General features: G+C 69.6%; 1 protein-coding gene across 1 annotated transcript in view; it reads right to left on the reverse strand.

Annotated features, from left to right (window-relative positions):
• Positions 1-129: 129 nt before the first annotated feature.
• The window catches only part of SKIC2 (SKI2 subunit of superkiller complex), a gene marked incomplete at both ends in the record, with an annotated part of 31,130 nt that continues 5,970 nt past the window's right edge, over positions 130-25,289 (reverse strand). Inside the window, 10 exons of the mRNA XM_074571701.1 lie at positions 130-237; positions 925-1,062; positions 3,977-4,114; positions 5,743-5,861; positions 10,567-10,678; positions 10,911-11,021; positions 14,694-14,906; positions 19,070-19,169; positions 21,017-21,163; positions 25,158-25,264. Of these exons, the coding sequence (XP_074427802.1) occupies positions 130-237; positions 925-1,062; positions 3,977-4,114; positions 5,743-5,861; positions 10,567-10,678; positions 10,911-11,021; positions 14,694-14,906; positions 19,070-19,169; positions 21,017-21,163; positions 25,158-25,264 (1,293 nt within the window). The remainder of the gene's footprint in view (positions 238-924; positions 1,063-3,976; positions 4,115-5,742; positions 5,862-10,566; positions 10,679-10,910; positions 11,022-14,693; positions 14,907-19,069; positions 19,170-21,016; positions 21,164-25,157; positions 25,265-25,289) is intronic.

Here is a 25,289-nt window from a genome sequence, read left to right on the forward strand (position 1 = left end):
GGGTTTCAGGTGGGTTTTGGGGTGGATTTTGGGGGGGTTTGGGGCGGTTTTTGGGGTGGGGGGGTTTCGGGGGGGGTTGGGGGGGGGTGTTTCGGGGTGGGGGGGGGGTCCTGGTGGGGGGGGGGGGGTTACCTGCAGGATGACCCCCAGGGCGTTGGGGTGCCGGGGGGTGCTGACCACCACCACCCTCCCGGGGGCCAGCGCCCGCAGCCCGGCCACCGACTGCGCCAGCCGCCGCTGGGGGGGGGCACCCGTCAGACGGGGACCCCCCCCCGGAGCCACACACACCCCCCCCCCCCGCCCCAACTCCCCCGGCTCAGACGGGGACCCCCCCCCCCCGGGACCCCTCAACCCCCCCCGACGTCGGCCGGGGGCACCCAGGAAACGTCCCCCCCAAGACCCCCAAGAGCCCCCCCCAGGAGCCCCAAGGACCCCCCCAGCGTCCACAGGGACCCCCAAGAGCCCCCCCAGGAGCCCCCCACCCTACCCAGTGCCCCCCCAGTGTCCCCAAGGACCCCCAAGAGCCCCCCCAGGAGCCCCAGGGACCCCCCCCAGGAACCCCCGGTGTCTCCAGGGACCCCCAAGAGCCCCCCCAGATGCCCCCCAGGACCCCCCCCAGTGTCCCCAAGGACCCCCAAGAGCCCCCCTCAGTAGCCCCAGGGACCCCCCCAGCGTCCCCAGGGACCCCCAGGTATCCCCAGCACCCCCCCAGGACCCCCCAGTGTCCCCAAGGACCCCCAAGAGCCCCCCCAGGAGCCCCAGGGACCCCCAACAGCCCCCCCCACCCTACCCAGTGTCTCCAGCACCCCCAAGAGCCCCCCAGGTGCCCCCCAGGACCCCCCCCAACGTCCCCAAGGACCCCCCAAGAGCCCCCCCCCAGTGTCCCCGGGGACCCCCACCGTCCCCCCCCCCCCCGTGACCCACCTGCAGCACCCCCCGCGCCCGCCGCAGCTGGGTGACGGCCCGGTGGTAGGGGCCCAGGTCGGCCATGGCCCCCCCGGCCTCGGGCTCCCCCAGCGCCGCCAGCGCCCCCCGCAGCTCCGCCACCCGCCGCCGCTGCGCCTGGGGGGGCACCAGTGGCACCAGTGTCACCAGTGTCCCCCCAGTGTCACCAGTGTCCCCCCACAACCCCCCCACGGCTCCGCCACCCGCCGCCGCTGCGCCTGGGGGGGCACCAGTGGCACCAGTGGCACCAGTGTCCCCCCAGTGTCACCAGTGTCCCCCCACAACCCCCCCACGGCTCCGCCACCCGCCGCCGCTGCGCCTGGGGGGGCACCAGTGGCACCAGTGTCCCCCCAGTGTCACCAGTGTCCCCCCACACCCCTCCCCACGGCTCCGCCACCCGCTGCCGCTACGCCTGGGGGGGCACCAGTGTCACCAGTGTCCCCCCAGTGGCACCCCAGTGGCACCAGTGTCCCCCCAGTGTCACCAGTGTCACCCCACAACCCCCCCACGGCTCCGCCACCCGCCGCCGCTGCGCCTGGGGGGGCACCAGTGGCACCAGTGTCCCCCCAGCGTCCCCCCAGTGTCACCTAGACCTCCAAGTGGGGGGGACACCAGTATCACCACTGTCCCCCCAGTATCACCAGTGTCCCCCCAGTATCACCAGTGTCCCCCCAGTGTCACCAGTGTCACCCCACAACCCCCCCACGGCTCCGCCACCCGCCGCCGCTGCACCTGGGGGGGCACCAGTGTCACCAGTGTCCCCCCAGTGTCCCCCCAGTGTGACCCAGAGCTCCAACTGGGGGGGCACCAGTGGCACCAGTGTCACCCCAGTGTCACCTAGAGCTCCAACTGGGGGGGACACCAGTATCACCACTGTCCCCCCAGTGTCCCCCCAGTGTCACCCAGTGTCCCCCCAGTGTCACCAGTGTCCTCCCAGTGTCCCCCCAGTGTCCCCCCAGTGTCCCCAGTGTCCCCCCAGTGTGACCCAGAGCTCCAACTGGGGGGACACCAGTGTCACCAGTGTCCCCCCAGTGTCCCCCCAGTGTCACCCCACAACCCCCCCACGGCTCCGCCACCCGCCGCCGCTGCGCCTGGGGGGACACCAGTGGCACCAGTGTCACCCAGTGTCCCCCCAGTGTCACCAGTGTCCTCCCAGTGTCCCCCCACAACCCCCCCACAGCTCCGCCACCCGCCGCCGCTGTGCCTGGGGGGGCACCAGTGTCCCCAGTGTCACCCCAGTGTGACCCAGAGCTCCAACTGGGGGGGCACCAGTGTCACCAGTGTCCCCCAGTGGCACCAGTGTCCCCCCAGTGTCCCCCTAGTGTCACCCCACAACCCCCCCACGGCTCCGCCACCTGCCTCCGCTGCGCCTGGGGGGGCACCAGTGTCACCAGTGTCCCCCCAGTGTCCCCCCAGTGTGACCCAGAGCTCCAACTGGGGGGGCACCAGTGGCACCAGTGTCCCCCCAGTGTCCCCAGTGTCCCCCCAGTGTCACCAGTGTCCTCCCAGTGTCACCCAGTGTCCCCCCAGTGTGACCCAGAGCTCCAACTGGGGGGGCACCAGTGGCACCAGTGTCCCCCCAGTGTCCCCAGTGTCCCCCCAGTGTCACCAGTGTCCTCCCAGTGTCACCCAGTGTCCCCCCAGTGTGACCCAGAGCTCCAACTGGGGGGGCACCAGTGGCACCAGTGTCCCCCCAGTGTCACCAGTGTCACCCCACAACCCCCCCCCCACGGCTCCGCCACCCGCTGCCGCTGCGCCTGGGGGGGCACCAGTGTCCCCAGTGTCACCCCAGTGTCACCCCACAACCCCCCCACAGCTCTGCCACCTGCCGCTGCTGCACCTGGGGGGGCACCAGTGGCACCAGTGTCCCCAGTGTCCCCCCAGTGTGACCCAGAGCTCCAACTGGGGGGGCACCAGTGGCACCAGTGTCCCCCCAGTGTCACCAGTGTCACCCCACACCCCCCCCCCCCCCGGCTCCGCCACCCGCTGCCGCTGCGCCTGGGGGGGCACCGGGGACACCAGTGTCACCCCAGTGTCCCCCAGTGTCACCAGTATCACCCACAGCTCTGCCGGGGGGGGGGGACACGGGGGTCACCAGTGTCCCCAATGTCACCCAGTGTCCCCGTGTCCCCCAGTGTCCCCAATGTCCCCGTACCGGGGCGTCGTGGCGCAGGGGGAACCAGGAGAAGCTGCGGCGCATCATGTCCCCCGTGTCCCTGTGTCCCCCATGTCCCCCCCCATCCCCATGTCCCCAATGTCCCCCGTGTCCCCCCATGTCCCTGTGTCCCCCCTGATGTCCCCGTGTCCCCGATGTCCCCGTGTCCCCGTACCGGGGCGTCGTGGCGCAGGGGGAACTTGCAGAAGCTGCGATGCATCATGTCCCCCATGTCCCTGTGTCCCCCCATGTCCCCTGTGTCCCCATGTCCCCCGTGTCCCCCCGATGTCCCCAATGTCCCCCGTGTCCCCTCAATGTCCCCGATGTCCCCCGATGTCCCCGTACCAGGGCATCACGGTGCAGGGGGAACTCGCAGAAGCTGCGGCGCATCGTGTCCCCTGTGCCCCTGTGTCCCCCCATGTCCCCCCCGTCCCCATGTCCCCCATGCCCCCGATGTCCCCAATGTCCCCGTGTCCCCAATGTCCCCGATGTCCCCGATGTCCCCGTGTCCCCGTGTCCCCGTACCGGGGCGTCGCGGCGCAGGGGGAACTCGCAGAAGCTGCGGCGCATCGCGTCCCCCGTGTCCCTGTGTCCCCCATGTCCCCCCCCGTCCCCATGTCCCTGTGTCCCCCCGATGTCCCCAATGTCCCCGATGTCCCCAATGTCCCCTCGATGTCCCCAATGTCCCCTGATGTCGCTGTACCGGGGCGTCGCGGCGCAGGGGGAACTCGCAGAAGCTGCGGCGCATCGCGTCCCCTGTGCCCCCATGTCCCCCATGTCCCCCCCCGTCCCCATGTCCCTGTGTCCCCCCGATGTCCCCAATGTCCCCGATGTCCCCGATGTCCCCGTGTCCCCGATGTCCCCGTGTCCCCGTACCGGGGCGTCGCGGCGCAGGGGGAACTCGCAGAAGCTGCGGCGCATGACGTCCTCCACGCGCAGGGCGCTGCCCCGCAGCAGGTTGAGGATCATCCCGTAGGTCAGACGGAAGCGGGACTGCAGGGGGGTGGGGTGGCCCTGGGGGGGGACGGGGGGGGGGCACGGGGAGGGGGGGGGTCAGGGACCTGCAGGGACCCCCCCCATAACCCCCCCACGGGACCCACAGAGACCCACAACCCCCCACAGACCCCCCAGACCCCCCCGACCCCCCATAGAGCCCAGTCCCAGCCAGACCCCCAGCTCCTGGGGGGGGGACACGGGGGGGTCCCAGACCCACAGAGACCCCCAGAGACCCCCATAACCCCCCCCAGAGCCCCCACGGGACCCACAGAGACCCACAACCCCCCAGAGACCCCCCCGACCCCCCATAGAGCCCAGCCCCAGCCAGACCCCCAGCTCCTGGGGGGGGGGGGAACGGGGGGGTCCCAGACCCATAGAGACCCCCAGAGACCCCCACAACCCCCCCATGGAACCCCCAGAGCCCCATAACCCCCCCCCCCCCCAAGACCCCCATAACCCTCCCCATAACCCCCCCATGGGACCCACAGACCCCCATAACCCCCCCCCAGAGCCCCCCATGGGACCCACAGACCCCCATAAACCCCCTCCCCCGAGACCCCCATAAACCCCCCCCCAGAGCCCCCCATAAACCCCCCCCCCAGAGACCCCCATAAACCCCCCCCCCAGAGACCCCCATAACCCCCCCCCATGGGACCCACAGACCCCCATAAACCCCCCCAGACCCCCATAGACCCCCCCATAGACCCCCAGCTCCTGGGGGGGGGGACACGGGGAGGGTCACAGACCCCCAGAGACCCCCATAACCCCCCCCCATGGGACCCACAGACCCCCATAAACCCCCCCAGACCCCCATAGACCCCCCCATAGACCCCCAGCTCCTGGGGGGGGGGGACACGGGGAGGGTCACAGACCCCCAGAGACCCCCAGAGACCCCCATAACCCCCCCCCATAACCCCCCCATGGGACCCACAGACCCCCATAAACCCCCCCCCAGAGCCCCCCATGGGACCCACAGACCCCCATAAACCCCCCCCCCGAGACCCCCGTGGGACCCACAGACCCCCATAAACCCCCCCCCCGAGACCCCCATAAACCCCCCCCCAGAGCCCCCCATGGGACCCACAGACCCCCATAACCCCCCCCAGACCCCCATAGACCCCCCCATAGACCCCCAGCTCCTGGGGGGGGGGACACGGGGAGGGTCACAGACCCCCAGAGACCCCCATAACCCCCCCCCATAACCCCCCCATGGGACCCACAGACCCCCATAAACCCCCCCCGAGACCCCCATAAACCCCCCCCAGAGCCCCCCATGGGACCCACAGACCCCCATAAACCCCCCCCCCAGAGCCCCCCATGGGACCCACAGACCCCCATAAACCCCCCCCCCAGAGCCCCCCATGGGACCCACAGACCCCCATAAACCCCCCCCCCAGAGCCCCCCATGGGACCCACAGACCCCCATAAACCCCCCCCCCCAGAGCCCCCCATGGGACCCCCAGACCCCCATAAACCCCCCCCCCAGAGCCCCCCGTGGGACCCCCAGACCCCCATAAGCCCCCCATAGACCCCCCATAGACCCCCCATAGATCCCAGCCAGACCCCCCCCAGCCCTGGGGGGGGGCACATGGGGGGGGGGGGGGGTGACACCCCGGGACCCCCCCCCCGGCCCCCCCCCGACCCACCAGCAGGACGCGGTGCAGGTCGGCCATCTCGGGCACGGGCCCCTTGCAGAGGATGATGACGGTGCCGGTGGCGTCCAGCCCCCGCCGCCCCGCGCGCCCCGACATCTGCACGTACTCGCCTGGGGGGCAGACCCACAGCTGCCCCACGGCCGCCCCACGGCACCCGCGCCGCCCCACGGCGTCCCCGGCGCCATTCACGTCTCAGGGGACAGCCGTGGGACGGGCGCCGAGGGACCAAATGCTGCCCCACGGCGCCCCACAGCTGCCCCACTGCGCCCCACAGCTGCCCCACTGTGCCCCACAGCTGCCCCATAGCCGCCCCACAGCATCCACGCCGCCCCACGGCGCCCACAGCGCCATTCACATCTCAGGGGACAGCCATGGGACGGGCACTGAGGGACCAAATGCTGCCCCACGGCGCCCCACGGCTGCCCCATTGCGCCCCACGGCTGCCCCATAGCCCCACGGCTGCCCCACAGCCACCCCACGGCGCCCACATCTCCACCTGTGTCGCAGGGGACAGCCATGGGACAGGCACCGAGGGACCAAATGCTGCCCCACGGCGCCCCACAGCTGCCCCACTGCGCCCCACAGCTGCCCCACTGTGCCCCACAGCTGCCCCGTGGCTGCCCCATAGCCACCCCACAGCATCCACGCTGCCCCACGGCGTCCCCGGCGCCATTCACATCTCAGGGGACAGCCATGGGACGGGCGCCGAGAGACCAAATGCTGCCCCACGGCGCCCCACGGCTGCCCCACTGCACCCCACAGCTGCCCCATAGCCGCCCCACAGCATCCACGCCGCCCCACGGCGCCCACGGCGCCATTCACATCTCAGGGGACAGCCGTGGGATGGGCGCCGAGGGACCAAATGCTGCCCCACGGCGCCCCACAGCTGCCCCATTGCACCCCACAGCTGCCCCGTGGCTGCCCCATAGCCGCCCCACAGCATCCACGCCACCCCACGGCGTCCCCGGCGCCATTCACATCTCAGGGGACAGCCGTGGGACGGGCGCCGAGGGACCAAATGCTGCCCCACGGCGCCCCACGGCTGCCCCATTGCGCCCCACAGCTGCCCCATTGCACCCCACAGCTGCCCCGTGGCTGCCCCATGGCCGCCCCACAGCATCCACGCCACCCCACGGCGTCCCCGGCGCCATTCACATCTCAGGGGACAGCCGTGGGACGGGCGCCGAGGGACCAAATGCTGCCCCACGGCGCCCCACGGCTGCCCCATTGCGCCCCACAGCTGCCCCATAGCCGCCCCACAGCATCCACGCCGCCCCACGGCGCCCACGGCGCCATTCACATCTCAGGGGACAGCCATGGGACGGGCACTGAGGGACCAAATGCTGCCCCACGGCGCCCCATGGCTGCCCCATTGTGCCCCACGGCTGCCCCATAACCCCACGGCTGCCCCACAGCCACCCCACGGCGCCCACGTCTCCACCTGTGTCGCAGGGGACAGCCATGGGACAGGCGCCGAGGGAACAAATGCTGCCCCACGGCGCCCCACAGCTGCCCCACTGCGCCCCACAGCTGCCCCGTTGCGCCCCACGGCTGCCCCATAGCCCCACGGCTGCCCCACAGCCACCCCACGGCGCCCACATCTCCACCTGTGTCACAGGGGACAGCCATGGGACAGGCGCCGAGGGAACAAATGCTGCCCCACGGCGCCCCACAGCTGCCCCACTGCGCCCCACGGCTGCCCCATAGCCGCCCCACAGCATCCACGCCACCCCATGGCGCCCACGGCGCCATTCACGTCTCAGGGGACAGCCATGGGATGGGCGCCGAGAACCAAATGCTGCCCCACTGCGCCCCACAGCTGCCCCGTTGCGCCCCACGGCTGCCCCATAGCCCCACGGCTGCCCCACAGCCACCCCACGGCGCCCACATCTCCACCTGTGTCGCAGGGGACAGCCATGGGACGGGCGCCGAGGGACCAAATGCTGCCCCACGGCGCCCCACAGCTGCTCCACTGTGCCCCACAGCTGCCCCGTGGCTGCCCCACAGCATCCACGCCACCCCATGGCGCCCCCGACGCCATTCACATCTCAGGGGACAGCCATGGGACGGGCGCCGAGGGACCAAATGCTGCCCCACGGCGCCCCACAGCTGCCCCACTGCGCCCCACAGCTGCCCCATAGCCGCCCCACAGCATCCACGCCGCCCCATGGCATCCCCGGCGCCATTCACGTCTCAGGGGACAGCCGTGGGACGGGCGCCGAGGGACCAAATGCTGCCCCACGGCGCCCCACAGCTGCCCCATTGCGCCCCACGGCTGCCCCGTGGCTGCCCCATAGCCGCCCCACAGCATCCACGCCACCCCACGGCGTCCCCGGCGCCATTCACATCTCAGGGGACAGCCGTGGGACGGGCGCCGAGGGACCAAATGCTGCCCCACGGCGCCCCACGGCTGCCCCACTGCGCCCCACAGCTGCCCCATAGCCGCCCCACAGCATCCACGCCGCCCCACGGCGCCCACGGCGCCATTCACATCTCAGGGGACAGCCATGGGACGGGCACTGAGGGACCAAATGCTGCCCCACGGCGCCCCATGGCTGCCCCATTGTGCCCCACGGCTGCCCCATAACCCCACGGCTGCCCCACAGCCACCCCACGGCGCCCACGTCTCCACCTGTGTCACAGGGGACAGCCATGGGACAGGCGCCGAGGGACCAAATGCTGCCCCACGGCGCCCCACAGCTGCCCCATTGCGCCCCACGGCTGCCCCATTGTGCCCCACGGCTGCCCCATAGCCCCACGGCTGCCCCACAGCCACCCCACAGTGCCCACGTCTCCACCTGTGTCGCAGGGGACAGCCATGGGACGGGCACCGAGGGACCAAATGCTGCCCCACGGCGCCCCACAGCTGCCCCACTGTGCCCCACAGCTGCCCCATGGCTGCCCCATAGCCACCCCACAGCATCCACGCCGCCCCACGGCGCCCCCGGTGCCATTCACGTCTCAGGGGACAGCCATGGGACGGGCGACGAGCCCCCACATGCCGCCCCACGGCTGCCCCACGGTGCCCCACAGCTGCCCCATAGCCCCTACTGCTGCCCCACAGCACCCACATCTGCCCCACATCTACATGTACATCCCTGCAGAAACACACAGGGAACAGCCACGGGACAGGCACCGAGCCCCCACATGCTGCCCCACGGCTGCCCCACGGTGCCCCACATCTGCCCCACAGCACTCACCCTGCCCCACAGCGCCACCCTGCCCCACAGCACCCACATCTGCCCCACATCCCTGCAGAAACACACAGGGAACAGCCATGGGACGGGCACCGAGCCCCCACATGCTGCCCCACGGCTGCCCCACGGCTGCCCCACACCTGCCCCACACCTGCCCTATAGCCCCACAGCGCCCACCCTGCCCCACAGCACCCACATCTGCCCCACATCCCTGCAGAAACACACAGGGAACAGCCACGGGACGGGCACTGAGCCCCCACATGCTGCCCCATGGCTGCCCCACACCTGCCCCACGGCTGCCCCATAGCCCCACAGCGCCACCCTGCCCCACAGCACCCACATCTGCCCCACAACACCCACATCTGCCCCACATCCCTGCAGAAACACACAGGGAACAGCCATGGGACGGGCACCGAGCCCTCACATGCTGCCCCACGGCTGCCCCACACCTGCCCCACATCTGCCCCACTCCTGCCCCACAGCTGCCCCATAGCCCCACAGCGCCACCCTGCCCCACAGCACCCACATCTGCCCCACAGCACCCACATCTGCCCCACATCCCTGCGGAGACGCACAGGGAACAGCCACGGGACGGGCACCGAGCCCCCACATGCTGCCCCACGGCTGCCCCACACCTGCCCCACTCCTGCCCCACAGCTGCCCTATAGCTCCACAGCGCCACCCTGCCCCACAGCGCCCACATCTGCCCCACAGCACCCACATCTGCCCCACACCCCTGCAGAAACACACAGGGAACAGGCACGGGACGGGCACTGAGCCCTCACATGCTGCCCCACGGCTGCCCCACACCTGCCCCACAGCTGCCCCACAGCTGCCCCATAGCCCCACAGCGCCACCCTGCCCCACAGCACCCACATCTGCCCCACAGCACCCACATCTACCCCACATCCCTGCAGAAACACACAGGGAACAGCCATGGGACGGGCACCGAGCCCCCACATGCTGCCCCACGGCTGCCCCACACCTGCCCCACACCTGCCCTATAGCCCCACAGCGCCCACCCTGCCCCACAGCACCCACATGTACCCCACATCCCTGCAGAAACACAAAGGGAACAGCCACGGGATGGGCACCGAGCCCCCACATGCTGCCCCACGGCTGCCCCACGGCTGCCCCACAGCTGCCCCACGGCTGCCCTATAGCCCCACAGCACCCACATCTGCCCCACAGCACCCACATCTGCCCCACATCCCTGCAGAAACACACAGGGAACAGCCATGGGACGGGCACCGAGCCCCCACATGCTGCCCCACGGCTGCCCCACACCTGCCCCACTCCTGCCCCACAGCGCCGCCCTGCCCCACAGCACCCACATCTGCATACACATCCCTGCAGAGACGCACAGGGAACAGCCACGGGACGGGCACCGAGCCCCCAAATGCCGCCCCACGGCTGCCCCACACCTGCCCCACAGCTGCCCCACGGCTGCCCCATAGCCCCACATCACCCACATCTGCCCCACATCCCTGCAGAAACACAAAGGGAACAGCCACAGGATGGGCACCGAGCCCCCACATGCTGCCCCACATGCTGCCCCATGGCTGCCCCACACCTGCCCCACACCTGCCCCACGGCTGCCCCACGGCCGCCCCCTCACCGGGCAGGAGGTCGCGGAAGCCGTTGCCGTCGTGTTTGCGGATGGAGTCGAAGACGACGGTGCGCGCCGGCATGTTCACCCCCATGGCGAAGGTCTCGGTGGCGAACAGCACCTGGGGCCCCGGCGGGAGGGAAGATGTGGGGCAGCGCGTGGGGCCGGAGCGGCGCCGCCGTGGGGCACGCCACGCCACGACCCCTTCTCACCCGGCCCCATAGCACGGCCCTTCCCGGAGAGGGTACCTACCGCCCAGCCCCACGGCCGACCCGGCCCAGCCTGCCCCCCCCCCCCCCCCCCCCGCGTCCCCTCCAGCCCCACGGCTGCCCCACGGCTGCCCCATAGCGCACCTTGACCAGCCCCTGGCTGAAGAGCATCTCCACCACCTCCTTGAGCAGGGGCAGGACCCCGCTGTGGTGCACCCCGATGCCGCGCTGCAGCAGCTCCGCCATCTCCAGCACCTGGGGGGGTTCCGCTGCCCCATAGCGCCCCACGGATCCCCCCCATAGCGCCCCACGGATCCCCCCATAGCGCCCCACAGACCCCCCCCAGTGCCCCACAGATCCCCCCATAGCGCCCCACGGATCCCCCCATAGCGCCCCACAGACCCCCCCCAGTGCCCCACAGACCCCCCCCCATAGCGCCCCACAGACCCCCCCCAGCACCCGCCCCACGGATCCCCCCTCCAGCGCCCCACGGATCCCCCCCCATAGCGCCCCACGGATCCCCCCATAGCGCCCCACAGACCACCCCCCTAGTGCCCCATGGATCCCCCCCAGCACCACCCCACAGACCCCCCCCCATAGCGCCCCACGGATCCCTCCCAGCACTGCCCCACAGACCCCCCCCCTAGCACCCCACGGATCCCCCCCCATAGCGCCCCATGGATCCCCCCAGCACCGCCCCACAGACCCCCCCCCATAGCGCCCCACGGATCCCCCCCTAGCGCCCCATGGATCCCCCCAGCACCGCCCCATGGACCCCCACCCAGCACCCACCCCACGGACCCCCCCCCATAGCGCCCCACGGATGCCCCCCCCATAGCGCCCCACAGATCCCCCCAGCACCGCCCCACAGACCCCCCCCCCCCAGCACCTGCCCCACAGACCCCCCCCATAGCGCCCCACGGATGCCCCCCCCATAGCGCCCCATGGATCCCCTCAGCACCCGCCCCATGGACCCCCCCCCATAGCGCCCCACAGATCCCCCCCCATAGCGCCCCACAGATCCCCCCATAGCGCCCCACAGACCCCCCTCCCCCAGCACCTGCCCCACAGACCCCCCCCATAGCGCCCCACGGATCCCCCCAGCACCGCCCCACAGACCCCCCCCCATAGCGCCCCACGGATGCCCCCCCCATAGCGCCCCACGGACCCCCCCCTAGTGCCCCAAGGATCCCCCCCAGCACCCGCCCCACAGACCCCCCCCATAGCGCCCCACGGACCCCCCCCTAGTGCCCCACGGATCCCCCCCCATAGCGCCCCACAGATCCCCCCCCCATAGCGCCCCACGGATCCCCCCCATAGCGCCCCACGGATTCCCCCATAGCGCCCCACGGATCCCCCCATAGCGCCCCATGGATCCCCCCCAAAGCGCCCCACGGATCCTCCCATAGCGCCCCACGGATCCCCCCAGCACCGCCCCACAGACCCCCACCCAGCACCCACCCCACAGACCCCCCCCCATAGCGCCCCACGGATCCCCCCATAGCGCCCCACGGATCCCCCCCCTAGTGCCCCACGGATCCCCCCCAGCACCGCCCCACAGACCCCCCCCTAGTGCCCCACGGATCCCCCCCCATAGCACCCCACAGATCCCCCCCCATAGCGCCCCACAGACCCCCCCCAGCACCCGCCCCACGGATCCCCCCTCCAGCGCCCCACGGATCCCCCCCCATAGCACCCCACAGATCCCCCCCATAGCGCCCCACGGATCCCCCCATAGCGCCCCACAGACCCCCCCCCTAGTGCCCCACGGATCCCCCCCAGCACCACCCCACAGACCCCCCCCCCTAGCACCCCACGGATCCCCCCCCATAGCGCCCCATGGATCCCCCCAGCACCGCCCCACAGACCCCCCCCCATAGCGCCCCACGGATCCCCCCCTAGCGCCCCATGGATCCCCCCAGCACCGCCCCATAGACCCCCACCCAGCACCCACCCCACGGACCCCCCCCCATAGCGCCCCACGGATGCCCCCCCCATAGCGCCCCACGGATCCCCCCAGCACCGCCCCACAGACCCCCCCCCCCCAGCACCTGCCCCACAGACCCCCCCCCTAGCACCCCACGGATCCCCCCCCATAGCGCCCCATGGATCCCCCCAGCACCGCCCCACAGACCCCCCCCCATAGCGCCCCACGGATCCCCCCCTAGCGCCCCATGGATCCCCCCAGCACCGCCCCATAGACCCCCACCCAGCACCCACCCCACGGACCCCCCCCCATAGCGCCCCACGGATGCCCCCCCCATAGCGCCCCACGGATCCCCCCAGCACCGCCCCACAGACCCCCCCCCCCCAGCACCTGCCCCACAGACCCCCCCCATAGCGCCCCACGGATGCCCCCCCCATAGCGCCCCATGGATCCCCCCAGCACCGCCCCACAGACCCCCCCCTAGTGCCCCACGGATCCCCCCCCATAGTGCCCCACGGATCCCCCCATAGCGCCCCACAGATCCCCCCAGCACCCGCCCCACAGAGCTCCCCCCATAGAGCTCCCCCCCCCCAGCCCCCCAAGAGCCCCTGACTCCCTTCTCTCCCCCCATAAAGCCCCCCAAGTCCCCCCAAACCGCCCCCAAACCCCCCCATAGAGCCCCCCAAACCCCCCTAGACCCCCTCCCAGCCCCCCAAGATCCCCCCAACTCCCTTCTCTCCCCCCCTGGAGCCCCCCAAACCCCCACAAAGCCCCCCCCAGCCCCCCAAGACCCCCCGCACCCCCTTTCTCTCCCCCCATAGAGCCCCCCAAACCCCCCCTTAGACCCCCTCACTCCCTTCTCTCCCCCCCTGGAGCCCCCCGAACCCCCCCAAGGCCCCCCTAATCCCCTCCCAGCCCCCCAAGACCCCCCGCACCCCCCTTCTCTCCCCCCCTGGAGCCCCCCAAACCCCCCCAAGCCCCCCCTAATCCCCTCCCAGCCCCCCAAGACCCCCCCACCCCCCTTCTCTCCCCCCATAGAGCCCCCCAAACCCCCCCAAGCCCCCCCTAATCCCCCCCAAACCCCCTCCCAGCCCCCTCAGACCCCCCCCACCCCCCTTCCCTCCCCCCATAGAGCCCCCCGAACCCCCCCAGACCCCTCCCAGCCCCCCAAGACCCCCCCACCCCCCTTCTCTCCCCCCATAGAGCCACCCAAACCCCCCCTTAGACCCCCTCACTCCCTTCTCTCCCCCCCTGGAGCCCCCCGAACCCCCCCAAGGCCCCCCTAATCCCCCCCAAACCCCCTCCCAGCCCCCCAAGACCCCCCCGCACCCCCCTTCTCTCCCCCCCTGGGGCCCCCCAAACCCCCTCAAGACCCCCCCAATCCCCCCCAGACCCCCTCCCAGCCCCCCAAGACCCCCCGCACCCCCCTTCTCTCCCCCCATAGAGCCCCCCAAACCCCCTAGACCCCCTCCCAGCCCCCCAAGAACCCCCCCACCCCCCTTCTCTCCCCCCATAGAGCCCCCCAAACCCCCCCAATCCCCCCCTAATCCCCCCCAGACCCCCTCCCAGCCCCCTCAGACCCCCCCCACCCCCCTTCCCTCCCCCCATAGAGCCCCCCAAACCCCCCCAGACCCCTCCCAGCCCCCCAAGACCCCCCCACCCCCCTTCTCTCCCCCCATAGAGCCCCCCAAACCCCCCCTTAGACCCCCTCACTCCCTTCTCTCCCCCCCTGGAGCCCCCCGAACCCCCCCAAGGCCCCCCTAATCCCCCCCAAACCCCCTCCCAGCCCCCCAAGACCCCCCCGCACCCCCCTTCTCTCCCCCCCTGGGGCCCCCCAAACCCCCCCAGACCCCTCCCAGCCCCCCAAGACCCCCCCACCCCCCTTGTCTCCCCCCATAGAGCCCCCCAAACCCCCCCTTAGACCCCCTCACTCCCTTCTCTCCCCCCCTGGGGCCCCCCAAACCCCCCCAAAGCCCCCCCCAGCCCCCCCAGCCCCCCACCTGGGGCAGGCGGCGGTCGGCCCCCCGCAGGCGGGCGACGCAGCGCTGGAAGAAGGCCCGGACGCGGCCGCGCTCGGGGGCCTCCAGCAGCTGGAGGGAGCCCAGGGCCGCGGCCTGGTCCCGGCAGCGCCCGCGCGAGAAGGTGAAGGCCACGACCGGCAGCAGCCCCCGCTCCCGCAGCAGCCCCAGCAGCGCCAGCCAGACCCCCCGGTCCTGGGGGGGGGACACGGGGGGGGTCACGGACCCACAGAGACACATAGAGACCCACAGAGACCCATAGAGACCCACAGAAACACATAGAGACCCCCATGGGACCCATAGAGATCCATAGAGACTCATAGAGACCCATAGAGACCCATACAGAGCCATAGAGATCCCCCACGGGACCCACAGATCACTCAGACCCCCATAGACCCCCCATAGAGCCCAGTCCCAGCCAGAACCCCCGGTCCTGGGGGGGGGACGCGGTGGGGTCACGGACCCACAGAGACCCATAGAGACCCATAGAGACACATAGAAACCCACAGAAATTCATAGAGACCCATAGAGACCCATAGAGACCCCCATGGGACCCACAGAGACCCATAGAGACCCATAGAGGCCCACACAGACCCATAGAGACCCCCCCACGGGACCCACAGACCACTCAGACCCCCATAGAGCCCAGCCCCAGCCAGACCCCCCGGTCCTGGGGGGGGACGCGGGGGGGTCACGGACCCATAGAGACACATAGAGACCCATAGAGACCCATAGAGACCCCCATGGGACCCATAGAGACACATAGAGACCCACAGAGACCCATAGAGACACATAGAGACCCCCCCACGGGACCCACAGACCACTCAGACCCCCATAGAGCCCAGCCCCAGCCAGACCCCCCAGTCCTGGGGGGGGGACGTGGGGGGGTCACGGACCCATAGAGACCCATAGAGACACAGAGAGACCCATAGATATCCCCCATGGGACCCACAGATCACCATAGACCCCCCAGACCCCCATAGACACCAGCCCCAGCCAGACCCCCCCCAGTCCTGGGGGGGGAACACGGGGGGGGGTCACGGACCCACAGAGACCCACAGAGACCCATAGAGACCCACAGAGACCCATAGAGACACATAGAGACCCATAGAGACCCCCATGGGACCCATAGAGACCCCCCCATGCGACCCACAGGTCACTCAGACCCCCATAGACCCCCACAGAGCCCAGCCCCAGCCAGACCCCCCGGTCCTGGGGGGGGACGCGGGGGGGTCACGGACCCATAGAGACCCATAGAGACCCATAGAGACCCCCATGGGACCCATAGAGACCTGCACGGGACCCACAGAGACCCATAACCCCCCAGACCCCCATAGACCCCCCCATAGATCCAGCCCCAGCCAGACCCCCAGCTCCTGGGGGGGTCCCAGACCCATAGAGACCCACAGAGACCCATAGAGACTCATAGAGATCCATAGAGACCCATAGAGACACATAGAGACCCATAGAGACACATACAGACCCATAGAGACCCATAGAGAGAGACCCACAGAGACACATAGAGACCCATAGAGACCCATAGAGACCCATAGAGACACATAGAGACCCACAGAGACACATAGAGACCCATAGAGACCCCCATGGGACCCATAGAGACACATAGAAACCCCCATGGGACCCACAGATCACTCAGACCCCCATAGACCCCCATAGAGCCCAGCCCCAGCAGCGCCAGCCAGACCCCCCGGTCCTGGGGGGGGACACGGGGGGGTCACGGACCCATAGAGACACATAGAGACCCATAGAGACCCATAGAGACCCATAGAGAGAGACCCACAGAGACACATAGAGACCCATAGAGACACATAGAGACACATAGAGACCCATAGAGACACATACAGACCCATAGAGACCCATAGAGAGAGACCCACAGAGACACATAGAGACCCATAGAGACCCATAGAGACCCATAGAGACACATAGAGACCCACAGAGACACATAGAGACCCATAGAGACCCATAGAGACACATAGAGACCCATAGAGACACATACAGACCCATAGAGACCCATAGAGAGACACCCACAGAGACACATAGAGACCCATAGAGACACATAGAGACCCCCATGGGACCCATAGAGACACATAGAGACCCCCATGGGACCCACAGATCACTCAGACCCCCATAGACCCCCATAGAGCCCAGCCCCAGCAGCGCCAGCCAGACCCCCCGGTCCTGGGGGGGGGACACGGGGGGGTCACGGACCCGCAGAGACCCATAGAGACCCACAGAGACACATAGAGACCCATAGAGACCCACAGAGACACATACAGACCCATAGAGACCCATAGAGACCCATAGAGACACATAGAGACCCATAGAGACCCCCCCACGGGACCCACAGACCACTCAGACCCCCATAGAGCCCCCATAGAGCCCAGCCCCAGCAGCGCCAGCCAGACCCCCCGGTCCTGGGGGGGGGACACGGGGGGGGTCACGGACCCACAGAGACACATAGAGACCCATAGAGACCCATAGAGACCCATAGAGACACATAGAGATCCATAGAGACCCATAGAGACCCATAGAGACCCATAGAGACTCATAGAGATCCATAGAGACACATAGAGATCCATAGAAACCCATAGAAATTCATAGAGACCCATAGAGACCCCCCCACAGGACCCACAGATCACTCAGACCCCCATAGAGCCCAGCCCCAGCCAGACCCCCCAGTCCTGGGGGGGGACACGGGGGGGTCACGGACCCATAGAGACCCATAGAGACCCATAGAGACACATAGAGAGACCCATAGAGACACATAGAGACCCATAGAGACCCCCATGGGACCCATAGAGACACATAGAGACCCCCCCACGGGACCCACAGACCACTCAGACCCCCATAGAGCCCCCATAGAGCCCAGCCCCAGCAGCGCCAGCCAGACCCCCCGGTCCTGGGGGGGGACACGGGGGGGGTCACGGACCCACAGAGACACATAGAGACCCACAGAGACCCATAGAGACCCACAGAAACACATAGAGACCCCCATGGGACCCATAGAGATCCATAGAGACTCATAGAGACCCATAGAGACCCATACAGAGCCATAGAGATCCCCCACGGGACCCACAGATCACTCAGACCCCCATAGACCCCCCATAGAGCCCAGTCCCAGCCAGAACCCCCGGTCCTGGGGGGGGGACGCGGTGGGGTCACGGACCCACAGAGACACATAGAGACCCATAGAGACACATAGAAACCCACAGAAATTCATAGAGACCCATAGAGACCCATAGAGACCCCCATGGGACCCACAGAGACCCATAGAGACCCATAGAGGCCCACACAGACCCATAGAGACCCCCCCACGGGACCCACAGACCACTCAGACCCCCATAGAGCCCAGCCCCAGCCAGACCCCCCGGTCCTGGGGGGGGACGCGGGGGGGTCACGGACCCATAGAGACACATAGAGACCCATAGAGACCCATAGAGACCCCCATGGGACCCATAGAGACACATAGAGACCCCCCCACGGGACCCACAGACCACTCAGACCCCCATAGAGCCCAGCCCCAGCCAGACCCCCCAGTCCTGGGGGGGGGACGTGGGGGGGTCACGGACCCATAGAGACCCATAGAGACCCATAGAGACACATAGAGAGACCCATAGAGACCCATAGAGACACAGAGAGACCCATAGATATCCCCCATGGGACCCACAGATCACCATAGACCCCCCAGACCCCCATAGACACCAGCCCCAGCCAGACCCCCCCCAGTCCTGGGGGGGGAACACGGGGGGGGTCACGGACCCACAGAGACCCACAGAGACCCATAGAGACCCACAGAGACCCATAGAGACACATAGAGACCCATAGAGACCCCCATGGGACCCATAGAGACCCCCCCATGCGACCCACAGGTCACTCAGACCCCCATAGACCCCCACAGAGCCCAGCCCCAGCCAGACCCCCCGGTCCTGGGGGGGGACGCGGGGGGGTCACGGACCCATAGAGACCCATAGAGACCCATAGAGACCCCCATGGGACCCATAGAGACCTGCACGGGACCCACAGAGACCCATAACCCCCCAGACCCCCATAGACCCCCCCATAGATCCAGCCCCAGCCAGACCCCCAGCTCCTGGGGGGGTCCCAGACCCATAGAGACCCACAGAGACACCCCCCCCCCCCCCAGCCCCCCCATCCCCTGCCCCCCATCCCTCCCCACAGCGTCATCAGCCCCACAGCGGCTCCCTCAGAGCACCACGAGCCCCATAGCAGCCACCTGCCCCCCCCCACCCCCACCCCCCCCAAGGCCCCGCCAGCCCCCTAAGTGACACACACGCACCCCCACCCCCCAGCCCCATAAGTGCCCCCCCCACCCCCCCGACCTGGGCGGGGCCGGTGCCCCCCATGGTGGGCTGCTTGGCCCCGAAGGTCTGCGCGTGTTTGCTGCTTCGCTCCTTCTTGGCCTCCACGGCCGCGTAGTACCTGGTTGGGGGGCAGATGTGGGGCTGGGGACGGTTGGGGGGCTGGGGAGCCCCATAACCACCCACCCCCCCCAACGCCCCGGGGAAAGGGGGGGAATCGGGGGCGGGATGACAGCGACTGGGAGAGGGGGATCTGAGGGACGTGGGGCCGCCCCAGGGACTCTGTGGGGCTGGCTATGGGGCAGAGACGGCTCGAAGCTCTGCGACACCTAACTATGGGGCTGGCCGTGGGGCAGAACCACCTCGAGGCTGTGCAGGGTCATTCTGTGGGGCTGGGCATGGGGCAGACACAGCTCGAGGCTGTGCAGGACGCCTCTATGGGGCTGGCTATGGGGCAGAGACAGATCAAGGGTGTGCAAAACCCTTCTATGGGGCTGGCTATGGGGCAGAGACAGCTCGAGGCTGTGCAGGACACCTCTATGGGGCTGGCTATGGGGCAGAGACAGCTCAAGGGTGTGCAAAACCCTTCAATGGGGCTGGCTATGGGGCAGAGACAGCTTGAGGACGTGCAAAACCCTTCTATGGGGCTGGCTATGGGGCAGAGACAGCTCGAGGTTGTGCAGGATCCTTCTATGGGGCTGGGCATGGGGCAGAATCACCTCGAGGCTGTGCAGGATGCCTCCATGGGGCTGGCTGTGGGGCTGGCTATGGGGCAGAGACAGCTCAAGGGTGTGCAAAACCCTTCTATGGGGCTGGCTATGGGGCAGAGTCTGCTCAGGGCTGTGCAGAAGCCTTCTATGAGGCTCGATATAGGGCAGAGCCAGCTCAAAGCTGTGCAACACCCTTCTATGGGGCTGGCCGTGGGGCGGGGCCAGCTCAAGGCCATGCAGGACCCTTCTATGGGGCTGGCTATGGGGCTGGCTATGGGGCAGAGCACACCGGGAGCCACGCAGGACCCCCGCAGCGTCTCCAGAGGGACAACGCTCGGGTGCCACCGGGGGAAAGGGGTGGCCGTGGGGCAGCCGTGGGGCAGGGCCAACTCAAGGGCATGCAGGACCCTTCTATGGGGCTGGCTATGGGGCTGGCTATGGGGCAGAGTCTACTCAAGGCTGTGCAGAAGCCTTCTATGAGGCTCGATATAGGGCAGAGCCAGCCCAAAGCTGTGCAACACCCTTCTATGGGGCTGGCCGTGGGGCAGGGCCAGCTCAAGGCCGTGCAGGACCCTTCTATGGGGCTGGCTATGGGGCTGGCTATGGGGCAGAGCGCACCGGGAGCCACGCAGGACCCCGGCAGCGTCTCCAGAGGGAAAACACTCGGGTGCCACCAGGGGAAAGGGGTGGCCGTGGGGCAGCCGTGGGGCAGGGCCAGCTCAAGGCCATGCAGGACACTTCTATGGGGCTGGCTATGGGGCTGGCTATGGGGCAGAGTCTACTCAAGGCTGTGCAGAAGCCTTCTATGAGGCTCGATATAGGGCAGAGCCAGCTCAAAGCTGTGCAACACCCTTCTATGGGGCTGGCCGTGGGGCAGGGCCAGCTCAAGGCCGTGCAGGACCCTTCTATGGGGCTGGCTATGGGGCTGGCTATGGGGCAGAGCACACCGGGAGTCACGGGGGACCCCCGCAGCGTCTCCAGAGGGACAACGCTCGGGTGCCACCGGGGGAAAGGGGTGGCCGTGGGGCAGCCGTGGGGCAGGGCCAACTCAAGGGCATGCAGGACCCTTCTATGGGGCTGGCTATGGGGCTGGCTATGGGGCAGAGCACACCGGGAGCCACGCAGGACCCCGGCAGCGTCTCCAGAGGGAAAACACTCGGGTGCCACCGGGGGAAAGGGGTGGCCGGGGGTGGCCGGGGGCGGCCGGGGGTCGCCGTGGGTCGCCGTGGGGCAGCCGTGGGGCAGCCGTGGGTCTCACCCCTGGGTGCAGAAGTTGCCGCGGGCGTCGAGCAGGAGGAAGAGCTGGTCCCGGCTGTGGGGCCCGTTGCCCGTGTAGAGGAAATGCTGGAGCGGCACCGGGCGCCGGGGGGTGCTGATGACGCGCAGGCGGCGCCGCTTGGTGCGGCTGCAAACGGGGCAAAAAACCCCAGAAACGGGCAAAAAAACGCCTCAGGGGGAGCTCTGCGCCCCACATCTCCCCACAGCCCCCCACATCCCTGCCCCATAGCGTCAGCTCTGCCCTAGAGCGACACCGGGGGCTGAGGACGCGCAGGCGCCGCCGCTTGGTGCGGCTGCAAACGGGGCAAAAAACCCCAGAAACGGGCAAAAAACCGCCTCAGGGGGAGCTCTGCGCCCCACAGCGCCCCACAGCCCCCCACAGCGCCCCACAGCCCTGCCCCATAGCATCAGCTCTGCCCTAGAGCGACACCAGGGGCTGAGGACGCGCAGGCGCCGCCGCTCGGTGCAGCACGAAATGGGGTAAAAAAACCCAGAAACGGGCAAAAAATCGACCTCGGGGGGAGCTCTGCACCCCACAGCGCCCCACAGCCCCCCACAGCCCCCCACAGCCCTGCCCCATAGCGTCAGCTCTGCCCTAGAGCGACACCGGGGGCTGACGACGCGCAGGCGCCGCCGCTTGGTGCGGCTGCAAACGGGGCAAAAAACCCCAGAAACGGGCAAAAAAACGCCTCGGGGGGACTCTGTGCCCCACAGCCCCCCACAGCCCCCCACATCCCTGCCCCATAGCGTCAGCTCTGCCCTAGAGCGGCACCGGGGGCTGATGACGCGCAGGCGCTGCCGCTCGGTGCAGCGGGAAATGGGGTAAAAAACCCCAGAAACGGGCAAAAAACCCCCTCAGGGGGAGCTCTGCGCCCCACAGCGCCCCACAGCCCCCCACAGCCCTGCCCCATAGCGTCAGCTCTGCCCTAGAGCGACACCGGGGGCTGAGGACGCGCAGGCGCCGCCGCTTGGTGCAGCGGGAAATGGGGTAAAAAAACCCAGAAACGGGCAAAAAATCCACCTCGGGGGGAGCTCTGCGCCCCACAGCGCCCCACAGCGCCCCACATCCCCGCCCCACGGCCTCAGCTCTGCCCTAGAGCCCCCCCCCAAACCCCCCCAAGACACCCCAGGGACCCCCAGCACCCCCCTAGACCCCCCTCCAAGACCCCCATTTCCCCCCCAAACGCCCCATTTCCACCCAACCCCCCCCCCCCCCCGCGACCCCCCCCCAGGACCCCCCAAACCCCCCCCGTTGGCCCCCCCAAGACCCTCAGCCCCCCCAAATCGCCCCCCCCAGGGACTCTACAGCCCCCCCAAGTTCAACTTGGAGACCCCCAACACCCCCTCACACCCCTTTCAGCCCCCCCGACACCCCCCAGCCCCCCACAAATGACCTCGCAGACCCCCCCCAGCCCCTTAGTTCCCCCCCAGACCCCCTAAAACCCCCCCCAGGACCCCCCCAGGGACTCTACAGCCCCCCAAGTTCAACCCGGAGACCCCCAGCCCCCCCTCAAACCCCTCTCTGGCCCCCCAGACACCCCCAACCCCCCCCGGCCCCCCCCAAGGGATGTCCCAGACCCCCCCCAGCCCCTTATCTCCCCCCCCAGCCCCTTATCTCCCCCCCCAGGACCCCCCAAAGCCCCCCCCAGGACCCCCCCAGGGACTCTACAGCCCCCCAGGTTCAGCCTGGAGACCCCCAACCCCCCCTCACACCCCTCTCAGCCCCCCCGACACCCCCCAGCCCCCCACAAGGGACATCCCAGACCCCCCCCAGCCCCTTATCTCCACCCCCACCCCCCCCAAAGGCCACCCCAGGACCCCCCCAGGGACTCTACAGCCCCCCAAGTTCAACCCGGAGACCCCCAGCCCCCCCCCAAACCCCTCTCCGCCCCCCCAGCCCCCCACAAGGGACCTCCCAGACCCCCCCCCAGCCCCTTATCTCCCCCCCCAGACCCCCTAAGCCCCCCCCAGGACCCCCCCAGGGACTCTCTACAGCCCCCCAAGTTCAACCTGGAGACCCCCAGCCCCCCCCCAAACCGCTCTCCGCCCCCCCAGCCCCCCACAAGGGACCTCCCAGACCCCCCCCCAGCCACTTATCTCCCCCCCCAGACCCCCTAACCCCCCCCCAGAACCCCCCCAGGGACTCTACAGCCCCCCAGGTTCAACCTGGAGACCCCCAGCCCCCCCCCAAACCCCTCTCCGCCCCCCCAGCCCCCCACAAGGGATATCCCAGACCCCCCCCCAGCCCCTTATCTCCCCCCCCAGGACCCCCCCAGGGACTCTACAGCCCCCCAGGTTCAACCTGGAGACCCCCAGCCCCCCCCCCAAACCCCTCTCCGCCCCCCCAGCCCCCCACAAGGGACCTCCCAGACCCCCCCCAGCCCCTTATCTCCCCCCCAAAGCCCCCCCCAGGGACTCTACAGCCCCCCATGTTCAGCCTGGAGACCCCCAGCCCCCCCTCAAATGCTCTCAGCCCCCCCAACCCCCCACAAGGGATATCCCAGACCCCCCCCAGCCCCTCATCTCCCCCCAGACCCCCCCAAAGCCCCCCCCAGGACCCCCCCAGGGACTCTACAGCCCCCCAAGTTCAACCTGGAGACCCCCAGCCCCCCCTCACACCCTTCTCTGGCCCCCCAGACACCCACCAACCCCCCCCGGCCCCCCCCAAGGGATGTCCCAGACCCCCCCCCAGCCCCTTATTTCCCCCCCAGCCCCCGCTAAAACTCCCCCAGGACCCCCCAAGGTCATCCCAGGGACCCCCCCAGGGACTCTACAGCCCCCCAAGATCAACCTGGAGACCCCCAACCCCCCCTCACACCCCTCTCAGCCCCCCCGACACCCCCCAGCCCCCCACAAGGGACGTCCCAGACCCCCCCCAGCCCCTTATCTCCCCCCCCACCCCCCCCAAAGGCCCCCCCAGGGACTCTACAGCCCCCCAAGTTCAACCCGGTGACCCCCAGCCCCCCCTCACACCCCTCTCTGGCCCCCCCGACACCCCCAACCCCCCACAAGGGACATCCCAGACCCCCCCCAGCCCCTTATCTCCCCCCCAGGCCCCTAAACCCCCCCCCAGGACCCCCCCAGGGACTCTACAGCCCCCCAGGTTCAACCTGGAGACCCCCAGCCCCCCCCCAAATCCCTCTCCGCCCCCCCAGCCCCCCACAAGGGATATCCCAGACCCCCCCCAGCCCCTTATCTCCCCCCCAAAGCCCCCCCCAAAGCCCCCCCAGGGACTCTACAGCCCCCCAAGTTCAACCTGGAGACCCCCAGCACCCCCCCAAACCCCTCTCCGCCCCCCCAGCCCCCCACAAGGGACCTCCCAGACCCCCCCCAGCCCCTTATCTCCCCCCCCAGACCCCCTAACCCCCCCCCAGGACCCCCCCAGGGACTCTACAGCCCCCCAGGTTCAACCTGGAGACCCCCAGCCCCCCCCCAAACCCCTCTCCGCCCCCCCAGCCCCCCACAAGGGATGTCCCAGACCCACCCCAGCCCCTTATCTCCCCCCCCAGACCCCCCTAAAACCCCCTCAGGACCCCCCAAGGTCACCCCAGGGACCCCCCCAGGGACTCTACAGCCCCCCAAGTTCAACTTGGAGACCCCCAGCCCCCCCTCACACCCCTCTCTGGCCCCCCAGACACCCACCAACCCCCCCCGGCCCCCCCCAAGGGATGTCCCAGACCCCCCCCAGCCCCTTATCTCCCCCCCCAGGGACTCTACAGCCCCCCAGGTTCAACCTGGAGACCCCCAGCCCCCCCCCAAACCCCTCTCCGCCCCCCCAGCCCCCCACAAGGGATGTCCCAGACCCCCCCCAGCCCTTATCTCCCCCCCAGGGACTCTACAGCCCCCCAAGTTCAACCCGGAGACCCCCAGCCCCCCCCCCAAACCCCTCTCCGCCCCCCCAGCCCCCCACAAGGGACCTCCCAGACCCCCCCCAGCCCCTTATCTCCCCCCAAAGCCCCCCCCAGGGACTCTACAGCCCCCCATGTTCAGCCTGGAGACCCCCAACACCCCCTCAAATGCTCTCAGCCCCCCCCAACCCCCCCAAGGGACATCCCAGACCCCCCCCCAGCCCCTTATCTCCCCCCCAAAGCCCCCCCCCAGGACCCCCCCCCCCGTCCTACCCGACCCACTGGGCGAACTCCAGGGCGTTGGGGATGGTGGCGCTGAGCAGGATGAGCTTGACGTGCTCGGGCAGCATGATCAGCACCTCCTCCCACACCACGCCGCGCTGGGGGGGGGGTCAGGGGGTCAGG

This window comes from Larus michahellis, unplaced genomic scaffold, assembly GCF_964199755.1.
Source record: "Larus michahellis unplaced genomic scaffold, bLarMic1.1 SCAFFOLD_498, whole genome shotgun sequence".
Lineage (NCBI taxonomy): Eukaryota > Metazoa > Chordata > Aves > Charadriiformes > Laridae > Larus > Larus michahellis.